The sequence below is a fragment of the Varanus komodoensis genome, unplaced genomic scaffold (genome assembly GCF_004798865.1).
Source record: "Varanus komodoensis strain SLA01 unplaced genomic scaffold, ASM479886v1 scaffold9, whole genome shotgun sequence".
Lineage (NCBI taxonomy): Eukaryota > Metazoa > Chordata > Lepidosauria > Squamata > Varanidae > Varanus > Varanus komodoensis.
The window spans coordinates 20,283,955-20,301,158 of record NW_025336598.1 but is presented as its reverse complement, the minus strand read 5'-3'; the positions used below and the strand labels follow the sequence as shown (position 1 = coordinate 20,301,158).

Here is a 17,204-nt window from a genome sequence, read left to right as displayed (position 1 = left end):
AGGAACAACATGGAAGCACTGTGCATTAGAAAAGGTATGAGGAAGTATCTCTTGCTAAGGTCTCAACTTCAAGAAAAGTCAGGTGCATTGTCGCTTGGGCAGCCAAAACCAGCCCTGAGGGTTTAAAGAGTTACCTTTTCTGGGTAGTTCCCACCTCTAATCTTCATCTGCTGGGTCATGCCCAACGTATATCACATGAGATTGGTGATTTAAATGCATTAAAAGAAAGTCCTCACAGTGCAGGTGCACATTTTTCAAAATCTCATTATTAAAAAGATCTTTAAATGTATTTAGCAGCAGCTCATATGCATAACTTAAGCCAAAAACAGCAACAATCCAGCTTCCATTGTCACCCCCTATAACTTATATGAAGTCTGACTTATTGTACCCTGTATTAAGGTTCCTAATGCAGGCCAAATCAGCAAATGAAAATAATGCCCTACCATTATGTTATTGCACCAGCTTTCATAGCAGATTCCTGGTTTACAATATAAAGCTACCACATCATTTTTGTCCTGACATGAAACCATAATTCAAAAACCAAAATCCGCACACCAATAGTTTGGATGACAGTGGACAGAGGCTACAAATTCCACTTGTCTGGACTGCCTAAGAAATAATGAATAACAACCTCAGCAAGCAGAATAAATACAATCCAAAGAGGAGTTTCTTCAAGGCTTCCACTAAAAGAACAGACAGTAACTCATTAGGGACATGTGTGTTCTGACAATGAAGTGAGTTTCGACCAAAGGTTCCTCAGCTGTGGAAACTGCCTGATGGATGCAGTTGGATGGATGCAGTCACACCACAAAGAAGAACCACACATGCTATTTAACCTTCTGCAGGGCTGTCTTTAAGACTGAAACACTTACTAGGAGATGTGCAACCTCGGAAAGGTGTGCATATTCAAAATGGTGGCCAAATGTGCCCTGCATGCAAATAGTATCAGAGATAATACAACTGTAGATGACCTGTTAGGAAATATGAGTAGGAGGGTGTTGTTGCCCTTACGTCTGGCTTGTAGACTTCCCACAGGCATCTGAATCATTACTCTGGAAACAGTGCTGATCCAACATGGCTCTTACTATGTTTTTGAGAATGTCATATACATCTTATACAATCTTCAGTGCATAAAGTAATAGTGCATTATCTCTTTTCTGTTATACAGTAAAATTTGTGACCACAGAAATGAAAATAACATCAGACGGTTAGATTCTGTTAAGTGGAAGGATAAGCTGATCATTCTGTATGTCAGATTTTAGACTTTAACTGTAGAGCTTCTAAGCAATAACTACAAAAGAACTTGCTGCAGTTGTAGTAATTGTTTTCTTATGCTCTGTTCTTGTTTCACAGTTCAAAAGTCTATTACTTTCATGCTAACGTTTGTTTAAAAGGTTTGTGTTCTATCTTCACCCAGAAGTAATTATGTTGTGAGCCACCCGGAGACTTTGTTGCGATGGGGGCAGCATAGAAATGTTTTAAATAAATAAATAAAATAAAAAGTTCTAAGCAATCTGCAGTACAAATCCCTATGTAAACTAATCCACATGAAACTTCTTTTAAAGGAGATTTCCTAATTATAGGCACCTTACTTCAAAAATTAACAGTAGTGGAGTACTGGAATAACACAAGTAAAAAAAGATTAATGTAGATAAAAATTGCCACCTATTATGCTGCTTGAGTTCCCCCAACACAACAAGCAACCAACAAGAACAGTCAACACTTGGTTGACTGTATCCAAATGGCCAGCCCCACTGTAGTAAGAATCCATGGCCAGCAACTTGTATGACTGAAACGACTGTTCTTCTTCCCCTATTCCCATATAAACTAGGAGAAAAGCTTTCTAAATAAAAGGCTGTATTTTGATCCAAAGCTATTTTGCCTTCAGCCCTGCCTGCATTTGGCCACCCTCACCCACCACTAGAACGATGCCCGATAACTTCTCTGAAACTGAAATAGGCATTTGTTTGGAAAAGGACAGACAGCCACACCTGCCTTAGGAGATTACATCCTAGAAGTTCAAGAATTGCAGACGAAGAAGGTGATTGCATGTTTAGTTTAACTGCTATTTAAGTTCTGAAGAAAATGTTATTTTAAAGGTTGCTAATTATTAATGACCTTCCATAAATTAGATTTGTTTCTTTTTCTAAAAATTACCAAGTCTAGTTTGTGTTAGGATTTATGGGGTATTTGCACTGTAGAGTTGACTCTTGTGTACCTTTTGTAAACTGCAGAGATCTTTGGCTACGGGCTGTATATAAATGTAATCAACAACAACAACAACAAAATTTATTATTGCTAGGATGGAACAAACAAGCAACAGAGTAACAGAGATCAAGACAGGCACCCTGCTTGACCATGCACTCAAGGGTAGAACGAAGTTTCATTTCATTAAGATGCCTCTTCATAATTGCATGCCCTTTTAATGGAGTGGGGAACTGTGGCCCTCCAGATGTTGTTGAGCTTTATCTTCCGTCAGCCCTCACTATTGGTTATGCTGGCTAGGGCCACAAGTTGCTGAACTGTTCTCCAAAGGGTCTTTAATAGCAGTAACTATCATAACAATGCCCAATTTACATATGATCACAGTGTTCTACACTTGGTAAAGGTCAGAAAAGAACAACAAGCTTACCTTTTGTCCCGTTAACACAAAACGTAATGTGCTTCCCATAAACATACATTCTTGCAGGCCTGCTTCAATTAATCACTTCCACCAAGAAAGGTACAAGAAAAAGGTCTTACGGATATGCATGAATGAAACAAGAATCACACATTAGGTGTTTATGTAACATTTTAAGGGGCCCGACAGATTAAAACAAATGAAACACATTCACACATACTACCTACATACCAGTAAATTCAGTATAAATTAAGTTTCACTGAAGTTAATACAAGGCTTCTCTGTTAAATTTTTTCATAACTAGAAGAACTATCTTTCAGCAGATCCAAGACAAGTTACACCTTTTTTATAACAATAAAAAAAAATTTTAATCCGCTATACAACGTACAGCGTACAGTATGACTTTTTCTCCAAAGTTTAAAACAAGCATTCAAGCAATATTAACATCCAATTAACACCCTTCCCCTTCTGCCAAATATGTTTGACACTAAAAATGAATGAACAAATAAGTTAATAACATTCCAATCCATCCTCTCACATCAGGCCATTCCTTTGTCTCCTCCATCCTCCCATGTGCCCCATCTTCAGATTACAACCAATTACAGCCAACACACTCTTGGGACTGTTCATCACCTTCAGCAAAAAAATTTGTCTGAATCATCTGTCCTTTCAAACAACAGGGGTCGCTTTGATTCTCAAGCAAGTCCCTTCTGAGCAATCATGCCCTTCATTCAAGCTTTGCCTACCTTCAGGCTAACTTTCAGACATTCACAAAAGAGTCATATATACTGATCACATAAATACTGATCTACTGTACTAAAAATTCAGTAATCCTTAATGCCAGAATTCAATAATCAGGATCAAATGAGAATTAGATATTTCTCATTATCTAATCTAGACCTGGGCATTGTACGGCTTGTGGGCCACATCCGGCCCGATGGCTGACCCTGACTGGCCCGCATGAGGTCACTGGCAAATTAAAAGTCAATGCAAATATATATCGTTGTAATATAGATGCAAGCAATACAACTACACTGCTTTTATTTTGAAGGATCTGCTAAATTGAATTGAATTTATTGCTTTTCATGTAATGTTAATGTTTTTGTGAATATTCATTAGTGTTGTTCTGTGCTCCACATTTTCATTGTATCATTGTAATGTTTCATTTACTGTTTTTATAGAGATATATACTGAGCAGAGCTGTAAGTGTATTGGTCCAGCCCTTAACAACTGTCAAAGTTTCTCATGTGGCCCCATAGGAAAATTAATTGCCCACCCCTGATCTAATCAGTTTATGATGTCCCTTATTTCAATCAATTGGGTTCCCAAATTACTAGTATTCTTGCCTGTTTGTCATCTTGCTGTATCTTACGAATACTATTCTCCTTCCTTGAAGGATCCACTGCTGCCTTCCCTCTAACCATGTTTGACAGAAAACAGAAACAACCATAAAAAGAATGCAAGGGCAGCTACCCAGTGAACATAAAAAGAGTAGTGTATATTAAAATCTACTGCAAATAGCAAGAAAATAAAATAAACGCTTCTCATATATTATCAAATTTACAAACTAGGAGGCTGAAAGCTTGTATCATCAGCTGAAATGAGATCCTCTAATATTTCCATCCCTCCTTCAACAACATTATGATATCCCAGCTATGCATAACAGATGGGGTAGTTTTGTTTTGTGCATTAATCAAAAAATGCAGAAAATGCATAAAAAGAAGGAAGCATACACGACTACCAGATAATAGCTCACATACTGCTAAGGTCATGCAATGGGGTTGAAGGAGTTATGTCCTTCAATAATCCCATCACATAAAATGTTTATATGGTAATTTATGCATATGTTACCCTTGCAGAACAAAACACTGCAGTCCTTGGTGCTGTGAAAATACAATACCCTAAGGAAGGTTACTGGAAGGTGCACAGCTTGGTGCTCAAAGAAGTAACTAAAACATTGCTTATTTGTTTCATTTCAAGTATTATACAGACGCTGGATGGTTCACAATAATTCATAAAATTACAGCTCACCAATACAGATAGTAAAGCACTTCGTAACAGTTCAGTATACAAAATGTAACATAAATTAAAGAGTTAAAAACAATTTCAATAAAATATTAGATTTGTTAAAAATACAACTCACAAAAATGCTCCTTCCTATGCCATTAAATTCCACTGATTGCCTTGGAGTAGAGTGCAGTCTTAACCTGACTCAGAAAGGATAACAGCATTGGTGCCAGGAGGGCTGTAATGTGGAGTTAATATCAGGATACCGCTACTTAAAAGAACTTCTTTGCTTGGAAGTGGCACCTGCAAGAAGGCCTCAGATGTTGATCATAGTATCAGTGTAGATTCATGCCACAAGAGGCATTCCATCATATATTTCAGTCCCAAGCTGCATAAAGGTCTATCTGTTAAAAGCAAACAGCTTTATCCATTGAAAGCATGCAAGCAGCCTATGCAAATAGGCCCAAATTGGAGTTTTATATTCTGACTTCCTGGTCCCAGTTTTTAGTCGGGCTACTGCATTGTGCACAAGCTAGAGCTTCTGAACAGTATTCAAGGGCAGGTCCACAAGGACATTGCAATAATCTAACTTTGAAGTTATTAGAGCACTGATTGCTAAAACCAGGTTATCCTTGTCCTTGAGGGTGTGGCCACTGGGGCCACAAGGCTCAAGTGACAGAGGTGGCTCCAAGAGAACCCAAAGCTATAAACCTGCTGTATCGAGGGGAGCACCACCCCATACGAGCAAGGATGAGCGCCCCCCATCTTATTCAGCAAGTTTCTTGATAAAAAGGTTTTTACAGATAGTCTCTTTGCCAAAGTTATCTAGCTAAAATGTCATATAACTATGGATCCACAATTGTCCATTGGGGCACTCTTGCTGGAGAGAGAGCAAATGCTCTATATATGCTCAGAAAGAAAAATAATCCATGTGCAAGGGTTATTAGATTAATAGCAATTTTAGGGCTAGCCCAGTACAGTTGACAATTATGTATCATCTTACATATTCCAAAAGAAGGAAGACAATGATATGCCTTTCTCAAGGAACTTGACATTTTACACACTTGAGGGAACCCATGTTACATTTTTAAGTGACGGTGTCCAGTGCTTACAATATGTAAGACATCAAGAAGCCCAAATTTATATTTTGTAATTCTAAAACCAGCTTTGAACAGTTTTGCTTCCTGCTCTCAACGGCCTAATGGTGTCATGCACATGTAAAATTTTTTCACAATTTAGTACTATTAGGATGAGCTGTCATGTGCCTGCACACTTCCTCTCCTTTCCCTTCTTTGGCATACCTGTAAGATTGGAAACTCTAACTTCCTTTTTAGATTAACCACAACAGAGCCAGTGTGGCATAGTAGTTCAGCAGGAAGCAGGGACTTAGGAAATCCTGGTTCTAGTCCCTCTAGACTATGAGGCTCACTGGGAGACTCTGGGCCAATCACTGACTCTCAGTCTAATCTACTTCACAGGATTTTTGTTATGATAAAATGCCAACAAACATTCTAAATGATATTACGGCCTTGAGTTCCTTGCAAGAAAAAAGGCAGGATATAATAAAATGAATAAACAAATAGTTATGACATCCAAACCAAGACAAACTCTGGTCAAACTTAGCTATGGTTTATTGAAACAAAGAAGCTTCAAGCCATGTTTTATAAAGCTGTTTTTTTTCAATAAGCCACAGTTATGTTTACTCACAAATGGTCTGGGTTCACACATCATAAGCTACAGTTAATCTAAAATAGAAGCAAAAGCTTCCGCATTTCAATTCACATGAGTCCTTTCTGCAGAAGATTTGTGTTCTTAATCACTTCCCATTTGGCTTTCATTAGTACAAAAGGTTGATATTGTTTGGTCTAAACTGCATGTTTTAATATATAGCAGAAGAGCTCACAGAGTCATATCTGAGTAAGACTTGAGCTGCAATGCTATACAAATTAAAGTATCTCTAAACTCATCACCTCCCAGTAGGAAGATGAGTAAATATGTATAGGGTTGGACTATAATATTCTCTCACTTTTTTTAATCGCTGCGTCCTTAAAGACTGAGCTGACAGGTGCCTTAAATCAATCATACCATCACAGAAGCTTTCACATTTGGCAATCAAGAATAGTCCTCCTTGCTTAGGAATGATGAAGCCAGGGATCATAAATAGAAGCCATGCATGCAAAAGCCTAAATCAGGAGAACCAAGGGCTAAATTATTTGAAACAAGCAGCCAAATATATAATCACATATCTGTCCCATTCACATGAAACCTGAGAAACCAGTACCAGAGGTGGCATGTCTTTGTACACCAATTACTAGAGAACTGGGGAAGGCGGGCACTCTTGCACTAGTGTCCTGCTTGTGGGATCACATGAACAATTGTGTGAGCAGTCCTGAAACAGATGGACCCTGGATCTGATCCAGCTTAGCTTTTCTTATGCCCTTATAGGAAGCATGTACAAGTATAAAAGTATTTATTATTTTAACATCAAAAGAGATATAACGGCAAGAGAAGCAGAGCTCTTTTTACTCCCTTTGCCCCAGACACTTATCCTCAGCTGACTCCAACAATGGAGGTAACCCAGACTGGAGGCAAAGTATCTAGAATAACAAGAGAGTATAAAGCGGAGATGAAATCCTTTCACCCACACCACTTTTGATCTTGAAAATGCATGTGAATTGAGCAGATGCAAAATATGAGAGTAGTAAGGGAATACACAAAAGTTGTGAGATTTAAAAAAAATAAATTGTAAAACATGATGGGATCTGAGCCAGCAGTTATTGATCAAGTATGGGATATTAGGGATGGGGTAGAGCTTGCTAAAAATGCTGACCCAGTGCGCAACTGCAGTGAAAAAGTCATACTCCATATTAGGCAGGAACTGAAAACAAAAATGGCAAGATCATACTCTCCTTATACAAATCATTGGTATGATCACACATATAATGTTGTGTTCATTTCTGGTTGTCTTACCTGAAAAAGGAAGGTTGAGGTCTACCTCCCTTGAGTTGGAAAAAAGTGCAGAAAAGGGCAACTAAAATTACCAAGGGACTGGAGCAACTTCCTTATGAGGAATGGCTACAAAAACTGGGGCTGTTTAAGCTTAGAAAAAAGGCAAGTAAGGGGAGACATGGTAGAGACATGTATAATTATGCATGGTGAAAAAAAAGTGGGAAGGGAAGCTTTTTTCCTTCTTCCATAATACCAGGACCCAGGGTTATCCCATTTAACTGACTGGTGGGAGATTTATGACAGATCAACACCCCTGCTGCCTATGTGCTTCCTCCATTATCAGAGGTGGCATGCCTGCAGATTCGCTGCTGAGGAGCTTGGGCAGACAAAGGTCTTGTATCCATCATGCTTGAGGAATCCTGTGGACAGCTGGTTTGCCACCGTATGAACAGAGTGTTGGACTGGATGGACCATTGGTCTAATCCAGCATGGCTCTTCTTACGTTCTTATGAAGGTTCTTTTTGGCTCAAAGAATAATGGTATTAGTAATAAAAAATAAAGCACTGGAAGTGTGATTCAGAAGCTTTGCCTTACCTGGATGGGAATGTTTAAAATGCTTCTCAAGTTTGGTATATACCAAGTATTGTCTTCCTGAACCCACAAAAAAGCTGGGAGCAGGAAGTGCTGATTCGAAGTGTATGCAAATATTCACATTACACAGCATTCTTCTCTTTCTGCTTGAAGAAGGTAACCATTATTTGGATTGGGTTTCAGAAGTACTAAACTACTTCTGGTTAATTCTGATATTCTCAAATATCAGTTAAGCAGAATTTCTGCCTATCTGTAAGTGCTCAAAACACCACCAATGTATGCAGTTCAGCAAGAGATAACTTGCATTTTTCTAATCGAAGTGTAGGCCTAATCTTGCAGACACATTTAAAAACAAAAAAATCCAGTAGCATGCTATTACAGTGTTGTTGTTTTTATCAGATGGACAAGTGCTTATCCGGTGCTTCTGTTTTATCTGCTGCACTGACTTATTTTATCATATTAACATAATGACATCTCATTAATATTTTATTATTATATTACAATTGTTGCTTTTAATCGTTGTGGGCAGCTCTAAGTGGTATGTAGAATATGGGATGCACATCTCTATATAAACTAATTAAGAAAATAGAACTTCACCTCCTTCCTTATACCATCTTCTTGCTCTGTACTGCCTACATAAACCCTGTCATGCAAAAACAGATATCCCGGGTCAGCAAAGAAAGAGATGCACGGTTTCACAAGCTATCTTTACCATGAGGCTGTCGACCAAACCGAACGAGATTAAGTGATCCGTTCCATCTCCAGCGTGGCCACGTGGGTCAGGTTCATTCTCTCCCGCCACCGCCCTCCCCAGCCTTTGCTAAAGCACGCGTCTTCCAATACTGAACCTGTCTGACACGAACACCAACTTCAACCGTGCTCTCAGCATCGCAACACCGAGAGCCATTTCCGTCCAGGAACCTCCCAATTCCCTGTCCTGAAGAGAATAAGGTGGGTCTCTCTAGTGCTCGTCTTGTTTACGATCTCCCGTTTCATTTCATTCTGCTCACAGAAAGAGAAATAAATGCGCTTAAGAGATTAAACGCCAGGGCGGGCGACCAGAGGAAGAGAACGAAGACCGCGAGAAGAAGGGGACGCATCCCTCCAGCCGCCTAATAATGTGTACCACCGGCGGCTTAACTTGCTGCTGCTCTTTCTAATCTCATATACAGCTTATGCTATATTTTACACCAAGCCTCCGATTGCAAACTCTGCACCATCAGGAAAACTGCAAGAGACTGTGGGGGCGGGGGAGAGAGACGGCGAGCTCCAAAACTGTCTGGTTCCCCAGTCCGAGAATTGCAAATCTAACACGGACCTATCGAGACGCTGCGAAGAAGGAAAAAAGAGAAGGAGTGCAAGGAAATGATATATGGACATTGCACCGAAGGGTAATGAGGCAGGGGGCGGAAGGCTTAATCATCTGTCCAGGCAGGCAAGAATTGCTCCTTACCTCGATCCACTGCTGAGCTTCGGCCAAAGCTGGATCAGGCTGGAGGGATTCTTGCGCGGGTTCCTGCTGAGGTTGGGTCGGGTCCTCCACCAGATCTAAAGCAGGACTGGCCATTTGCAACAGCGAGCTGCGTCCCTGCTGCAGCAGGGAGGCTGGGCTCCGACTAACGGACCGCTCCAGGGGGCGGCACACGAGAAGCCGGAGGCCGCCGTCTGGCTCCCTCCAGCTGCCGCCTCCCAGCAGCTGCGCGGCAAAGGGAGGAGGTGACTGCCTGCAGCCCAGCCGGCGGCGGCGGCGGCCGCTTCGTGCATGCGGTAACCTCTTTGCTGGTGTCCCAGCCGCCTTCCTCCTCCTCCTCCTCGCAGCGCTTGGAAATCTACCTTGTCCCCTCCCACCAGGCGCCCTCTTGCAACGGGAGCTGAGCTGAGCTGAGCTACCGGCTAAAAATAAAGCAGCAGCAGTGAAGAGAGAAGGGCTGAAGGTGGATGACTTCGGTCCCTGCAAATGCCTCCTCGCCACCGCCCCCAAGCGGGAGAGCCAATCAAAAGCGCGCAGAATGGTGTGTTCGGTCTCCCAGGAAAGCAAAGCGACTCCTGCCTGGGGACCAGAGACACGCTCCGGCCAGGGCTGGGCGGTTCTCATCTCAAATTTCCCTCTTCCGCTGCAGGCACGCAGAAGGATATCTCTTTCTGGAAATAGCCTACCAATAACAACCCTTTCCTCTCTGGTGCTGAAGAGATGATGGGTCACGCATTACACTGACATCAAAAATGAACACTCGAACGTCCCCTTCCGTAAGTGTACCTTGCAGACGGGAAACAGAGGACGCTGTAACTGGAGAACCGTCCTCACTCAGATGAGGCTCTGAGCCACATGTATCTTTTCCGTGTTTCGCTCCGTATCTCGTGTCAATCCCTTTTTATTTTTGTTTCAACCCAAAGCAGCCTTAAAGCACAATCTGGTAGGTGTTTTCTGTCTAAATATGCTTAGGATTGCATCCTGAAGAACTGAGGGCTTGGGCTGGGAAGAGACAGCCAAGACCCCTGATGCTTACCATTGCCGATTACACCAAACCTCTTATTTGGAGTCTCTTGCCAGAATCATGCCCACACAACTAGCTGTAGCATTAGGCAGAATCGTATCAGGCAGCAGAGAATGGGGCTCACGGAATGGTGTTAGAAGGCAGAGCTGTGTGAGCCATGAAGCCTGGACTGTACCACCTAAGGTAATCTCAGGTGATGCTTAGTGCATTGTCTCCTTGCTAGTGCTGATGTAAAATTCAGCTGTCCATCCTGTTAGGTTCCCTATGAGAAATGTAGTGTTGGACCACCATCTTACCTTTTTCAGGCAGCAAAATGCCTTCACATAGCCCTATATATCCTCCATCTTAAATCCGTGACAATCTTCAGGGCAATTTTGGCACTAGTCAAATCCAAAATATGAATCAGTGTTGCTTTAGCTACGCATCTCGGTACACATGATGCTGACTCAGTCAGCAAGCAATGCCATGTTGGATAAGGCAGGGAAAGTGTGAAGCTAGGACAATAGGCCCACAGTGAGGACAATAGGTCCCCCTGCTCTTGTCCAGGCATGCCATAAGTTCCTGCTGTTTTTTCTATTGTATGCGCAAATTTTCTAGGACCTGTGCATAGTACTACTAGAGCAAAATTATTGTGAAGGAAACTTGCACACTCTGTGAGGGACTAACAATTGGCTGTGCTGGCAGCCTTTTCAGGGCGAAGGTTATTTTCTCTAAGAACTGCAGCTGGGACATCTAAAGACTGTGGAAAACATTGTCCTTGCAGTTCTTGTCTGTTTTATCATGTTTCATTATACACAAGCCAAAGTAGATAGGATACAAATAGTCCAAATAAGCAAATAAATCCAGTCAGGACTTCAAACATAATGAAAGGACTCACATGTTAGAATGTTTCCTTATGGGGGAAGATGTTTACCTACACATGTTATAGAGAAAGCATTTTTTAAATGTGCAAGGATTTGGGGTTAAATTTGTTTGGTACTCAACAGCATTTCATTATGTGAGTAGGGAGCAGTGACAACCTGAAGTGTCCCAATTCAGGTGCAGGTTTACAGTTCAAGCTAATGTTTATGAAAACTTGGTCTAAATTTTCTGGGACATAGTTCCAATTGTACATGTATTTATTTCATTTAAATCTTTGTAACCTGCCTTTATGACCAAAACAACAAAGGCACATATGACAAATTTAGAGAGAAATTTGTTCTGGTATAAGCTTTCATAGACTAGTGACCACTTCACCAGATGCATAGCATATTAGGGAAAGTTTCAGTTGTATGTAATATATAGATATATTGATATAGATATATATATTCTCTCTATATAGATATAGAGAGAATGCATATATACATATAGCAATAGAAAAGTATACACTGAGGTCAAGAGGAAATTAAATACAGAAAGTACTGAGAGTGACAATTATATTTATTATCAATAGTGGTCATTAACAATAACGTTGCTGCAGATAACGTAAGCAACCTAACTTTCTGTAAGCCATGTGTGACATGGTGGTTAAAATGTTACACTGGGAATCTGTGAGATCCGCATTCTAGTCCCACCTCAGCCATGGAGCTAAAATGACTTTGGGCCAGTTACTTACTCCAGCCTAACCTACCTCACAGTGTCACTATTATGAAGATAAAATGGAGGAATATCCTATCTTCCTCCAAAGATAGGATATAAATGTACTGTTATAATAATAAGCTAATTAGCACTTGCTGCACAATCAAAATTCTTTATCAAACCTCCAAGCCTCTGACAAACCTGCTGATTAGCTTGACTTGGTAACTTCTCAGTCAATTCTCTCTTGGAAGTTCCTTGGCTCCTCCAATTTAAGGTCAGTGATGTGCTTCACTGTACATTATTTAATTCTGTATGAACTGTGGCAGCCACAGTGCTCATGGCCACCAAATTGCCTGTGCAACTCCTATTTAAGGATTGTCATGTTGTTCAAACCTGCCAAGGTAAGTTACATGAGGGTTAAACAACCTTCTCATAACCCATGTTCATCAGGTTCACACAACCTCCATATAAGGCTTACATATTCCAGCATAGCCAATGGTCAGGAATCCTGGGAGTTCAAGTCCAAAACATCTAGAGACCTAAGTTTCTGCACACCCAATTTATATGTTTTATATTATTTGTGTCCTTTTGCATTGCTTCTATGCTTATGTGATTTTATTGTGAATAGTGTTACTGTATAAAGCAACTGAAGCCTATAACCAAGCCTATTCAGAATGTACATCATCCAAAACGCTAGAGTTGCCTTACAAATGTTCAAAATCTTTCCAGGATTTGGTGCCAAGTGGGTGAGAGAGACAGGTGTGATCATGAGACAGCAGTCAGTTGAGAAAGGTTGAGAAAGTGCTACGATTTTTCTAGTGGGTATATTGACATAGTAAAAGATTTCCATGATAGCTAGAATTGGTTCTTTCTTAGTTTTGCTAATGCTGAACATGTTTCTCTTCCAGGCAAGTGCCACACAGTATCTCTGCTTTCTTGTTGCTATGGAAACTAGTGGAGCAATAGCCCAAGCTATGGCAACTTTTTATTTTTTTACTGCCATCTGCCTGTGGCTTTGCACAGATTTCTCTAATCTCTAATACAAAGGTTTTACTCTTCTGTCCAACATTGTTATTCTCTCAGGTGGTAAGACAGGGCACTCATGGCAAGGAAAGGACTTTTTCGACTGCTTTCCTGTTTTCTGTCAGGCAGCTTTCTTAGCCAGAATATGGACAATCATGCTGCAATAAGGGCCAGGTCCTGTGTTTTTAAGAAAATGGCTTTAAAATGGCATGAACTCCACAGGATGTATGAGTGGGACTCTTCCCATCATCATCTCCTCAAAAATGCTAGTGCTTTCCAAGTACCGACTTTGCGAACACTGATAAATATATTGACAGAAAACAGCTGAATTCTTTGTTGCTGTGGTCATTTTATTTTGATGGTAGTAGGCACAAGAATAGCTGCCATCACTACTAAAAGTCTGCCAATCTTAATAATAAATGGCAACATTCATGTAGTCTGTCACTCATTTCTTTTATGGTAGTTCATGGATATGAGAGAATACTGCCTTTGAAAAGGTTGGGCTCAAATATGGCAAATGGATGGCTAGGAGGGGGACTGAGGTATGAGAACTGCAAAAAGAAGGAGCTAATTAAGTTGTTCCCCATAATTTGGATACTATTTCTGAAACAGACCATTTTCTTCTGCTTTCAATCCATTTAATAGACACATCTATTAAAAATTATGAGCAAAACACCAGGGTCATGTAAAAATTAAAGAAGGTAGTTATTCAAGAGATCTTTTTCATGATTGATTTCAAAACCATTCAAATTTTAAAAAATGCACTTTAATATGTTAACTATAATATATTATAGGCTACTATAAACTGAATCAGACTAGTTCCATGTTAAACCGAGTCCCATCTTCTCCACTATTGTTTACTCTGGTGGCAGCCCTTCAGGCTGTCAAAGCAGGGGTCTTTCCCAACACCTGCACTTGATCCTTTTAACTGGAGGTGCTGCAATTGGACCTGGAACTTTCTGCAGGGAAAACATGTGTTCTACCACGGAGCAATATTTTCTCCCTATATAGTTTCCTCTTCAGCTACTCGGATAAATGTTGCTGCTTAATAAAGACATCTGCTGCATTGCACATTGGGTAGAGTATTTGCATGCAAGCACCTGCTTGTTTATTTCTGTCATGTTGCCTTATATCAGAGACACATATCTTGTCAAGGCTATTAATTCTAGCTAGCATACTGTTAAGCTTGTCATTAGCATGTGTTACAATTCACCGTGCAATGTCTAATTTCAACTGTTTTTGCTCTCTGGACCTAATCACTAATCAGTGCTTAGACAACAAAAATATTAAACATTAAATTGTCTACAGTCGTCGTCATTCTGACTTGAACCAAGACTATTACAACCTAGCCGATATAATATTGTTGTCATGACTGAGGTACTGGACAAACTAGGGAGAGTCAAGTTCTCGTCTCTGGGTGAGACTGCACACACTTATTCTTCCTAGCCTACTGTACAGAGTGGTGGTGAGAACGCAGTGGGGCATGCATGCCACTCTTAAGTTCTTCAGAGGAAGAATGGGGTAAAAATGTAAACAGAATTCAACTGATAGGCAGTTTGACACAGGTGGCAGTATCTCCCAGAAGTCCTACTATGGGCACAGATTATTTTATTCGTACAGATATCAAGAAGTGCTTGCCCATGGTGGCACTCCACAAGATGATCCTAATGTTCAAAAACCATTTTTCTGGCCATTAGGTGTGCATTAATGAAGTAATAGTCTTCGGCTGCATAAGAAACTCCTAGGAAAAGGATAGATGATAGAACAAAGGGGAAGACTGGCGTGTGTCTGTCAGAGCATAAGAGCTGCGTTGAATTAGACCACAACACATCTAGCCCAACAGCCTGGTATTTCAGTGGCAACCGGGTGCTTTAGCAGCACTCTCCAGCCAGTATGTCACAATAAGATATGTACTGTCTCCAGTACTGGAGGTACTATTGACTAGTATCCACTGATATAGCAGACAGACATTGCATTTTAAAGATATGTCCATTTATGTTCATATTCTTGATCTAGTGGCTTAGTAAATCAGAAAGACAAGAAGGAAGCCATTTTTTAAACATCTGAAATAGATTAGTAAATTAATGTGCTAATCAGACATATACTGCCAGTGCAGCGCTACACACATCAGTGTACGTGCTATGGAATGTCATCCAGGCTTTTTCCAACTAATTGTTTGGTGCAAAGACAACAACCAGCCATATCCCTATTTTGAAGTGAACTGGAACAAATCCAGAAAGTCTAGCAGCACTTCCTTGAACCTGCCTTCAGGATTCTAATGTTTTTCCAAGATTTCCTTCCTTTGAATAGCTCAGAAGTCTGTTCCCTTCACCAACATCTCCTGTCTCAGCTGGGATTTAGGAAGTATTATTATTATTTACTTATTTCATTTATATTCTAACCTAAGCCAGAGCTCTCTGTAGATTCATAGAGTAGCATGGCTGCATCACTTGATCATTGTCAGGTTTGAAGTAAGAATTTATCACCCTTTAAAAAAAGTTTTAGCTAGATTTGCAAGCCATTGCATCCCACTTGGCAACTGTTTTATTGTTTTCCTATGATCTATGGACTTAAGCAGGTGACTTATTTGATCCAACAAACATATCTGAGATTAAGCTTCTGCTAATGGTGGTTTGCAGCCTACATTACTTGGTGTTGTTTCCTTGCCACTATTTGATTTAATAATCATAGAGAACTTAGTTCTCTGAGCTCAGCTGCTTAAGTAACTGTACCAAATAGCCAAATTATGATGTCAAGTGCAGTGGCTATTAAGAACAGTAATTAACAGAATTAACATACAACACTTAGGAAAGTTATACTTTTCCTAACCTAGAGATATAATAATGGGGAGTCTTCCTTCATTCCTGTGTACCAGTTTGCTGCACACAGGAATGGAACAAAGGGGAAATGTGGGTTGACAATATCTTACCCTACATGCCCTTGAGCTTTAACAGCAGATTTTAAATATAGGAAATAGCAGGTAGAGCTTTCTGTGGCATTATTAGAGCCAGTGTGGTGTAGTGGTTAAGAGCATAGAACTGGGACTCAGATAACCTGGGTTCTAGTCCCCGCTCAGCCATGGAGCCAACTGGGTGACTTTGGGCCAATCACAGACTCTCAGCCCAACCTACCTCACAGGGTTGTTGTTGTGAGGATATGATGGAGGAGGAGATGTAAGCTGCCTTGAGCCCATAGGAAAAAGGCAGAATATAAATTGAAAAATAATAAATAAATAAATAAATAAATAAGGAGAGAAATATGATCACCAACAAACTGCTGCAGATTAAATAGCTATTAAAGCCAATCTGCAGAACCCACTTCAAAAACCGGCAACCCCAGTGAATTGTCAAACATTCCTACTGATAAATAAGGCAGCAATCCTAATAAAATTACCAAAAAAAATGCACACCATTGAATACAGTGGGACTTTTCAGAATACATGCAAAAAGGGTTGTATGTGTATTTAAGAAGGGAATTGAGGTACACAGACCCAAGCCATGTCACGTATTAATTTACCTACCTCAAATAAACATTGGTAATATTTTGAAAGTGGTTGGTTGTGTGGAACAGGTCTGCTTTCTGTTGCCAAATGGGTCTCTTGAGAGGTTGGCAAAGTTCTAGGCTGCTTCCATTTTTGCAGTCATCCTGGTAGATTAAAAACTGAGGAAACATCAAATAGAGTTATAAAAATTGTTGGATTTAAATGTTTATAGTTAATAAATTAACATATTTAGCACAAAGAGATATAATGCAATGATTTGTAATAAATGTTCCTTTTATTTAATAAATACTTTTGTAGCTTTTTTCTAAGCAGAGTTATCAAATATTATGGAAAATGTGGTTTTCTTGCAAAGTTACAGTTTATGTTAAGTATAACAAGGTTATTCCAACAATCTTCATCTAGTTGGTGAATGGTGGTAATTCTTGGCCTACCTCAGCACATTAAAACTTGATGCCCTCCA

At 40.2% G+C, this 17,204-nt stretch overlaps 1 protein-coding gene across 3 annotated transcripts in view; it reads right to left on the bottom strand.

The window, feature by feature from the left end:
* The window catches only part of LIMCH1 (LIM and calponin homology domains 1), a 233,810-nt gene extending 216,954 nt beyond the window's left edge, over positions 1-16,856 (bottom strand). For 2 of the 3 annotated variants that reach the window (XM_044418199.1, XM_044418201.1), the window contains exon 1: positions 9,621-9,781. In XM_044418199.1, the coding sequence (XP_044274134.1) occupies positions 9,621-9,734 (114 nt within the window). In that variant the 5' untranslated portion in view covers positions 9,735-9,781. Of the gene's footprint in view, positions 1-9,620; positions 9,782-16,762 lie in introns of those variants that run through there. The other variant, XM_044418200.1, reaches the window with a different exon arrangement.
* Positions 16,857-17,204: the final 348 nt, after the last annotated feature.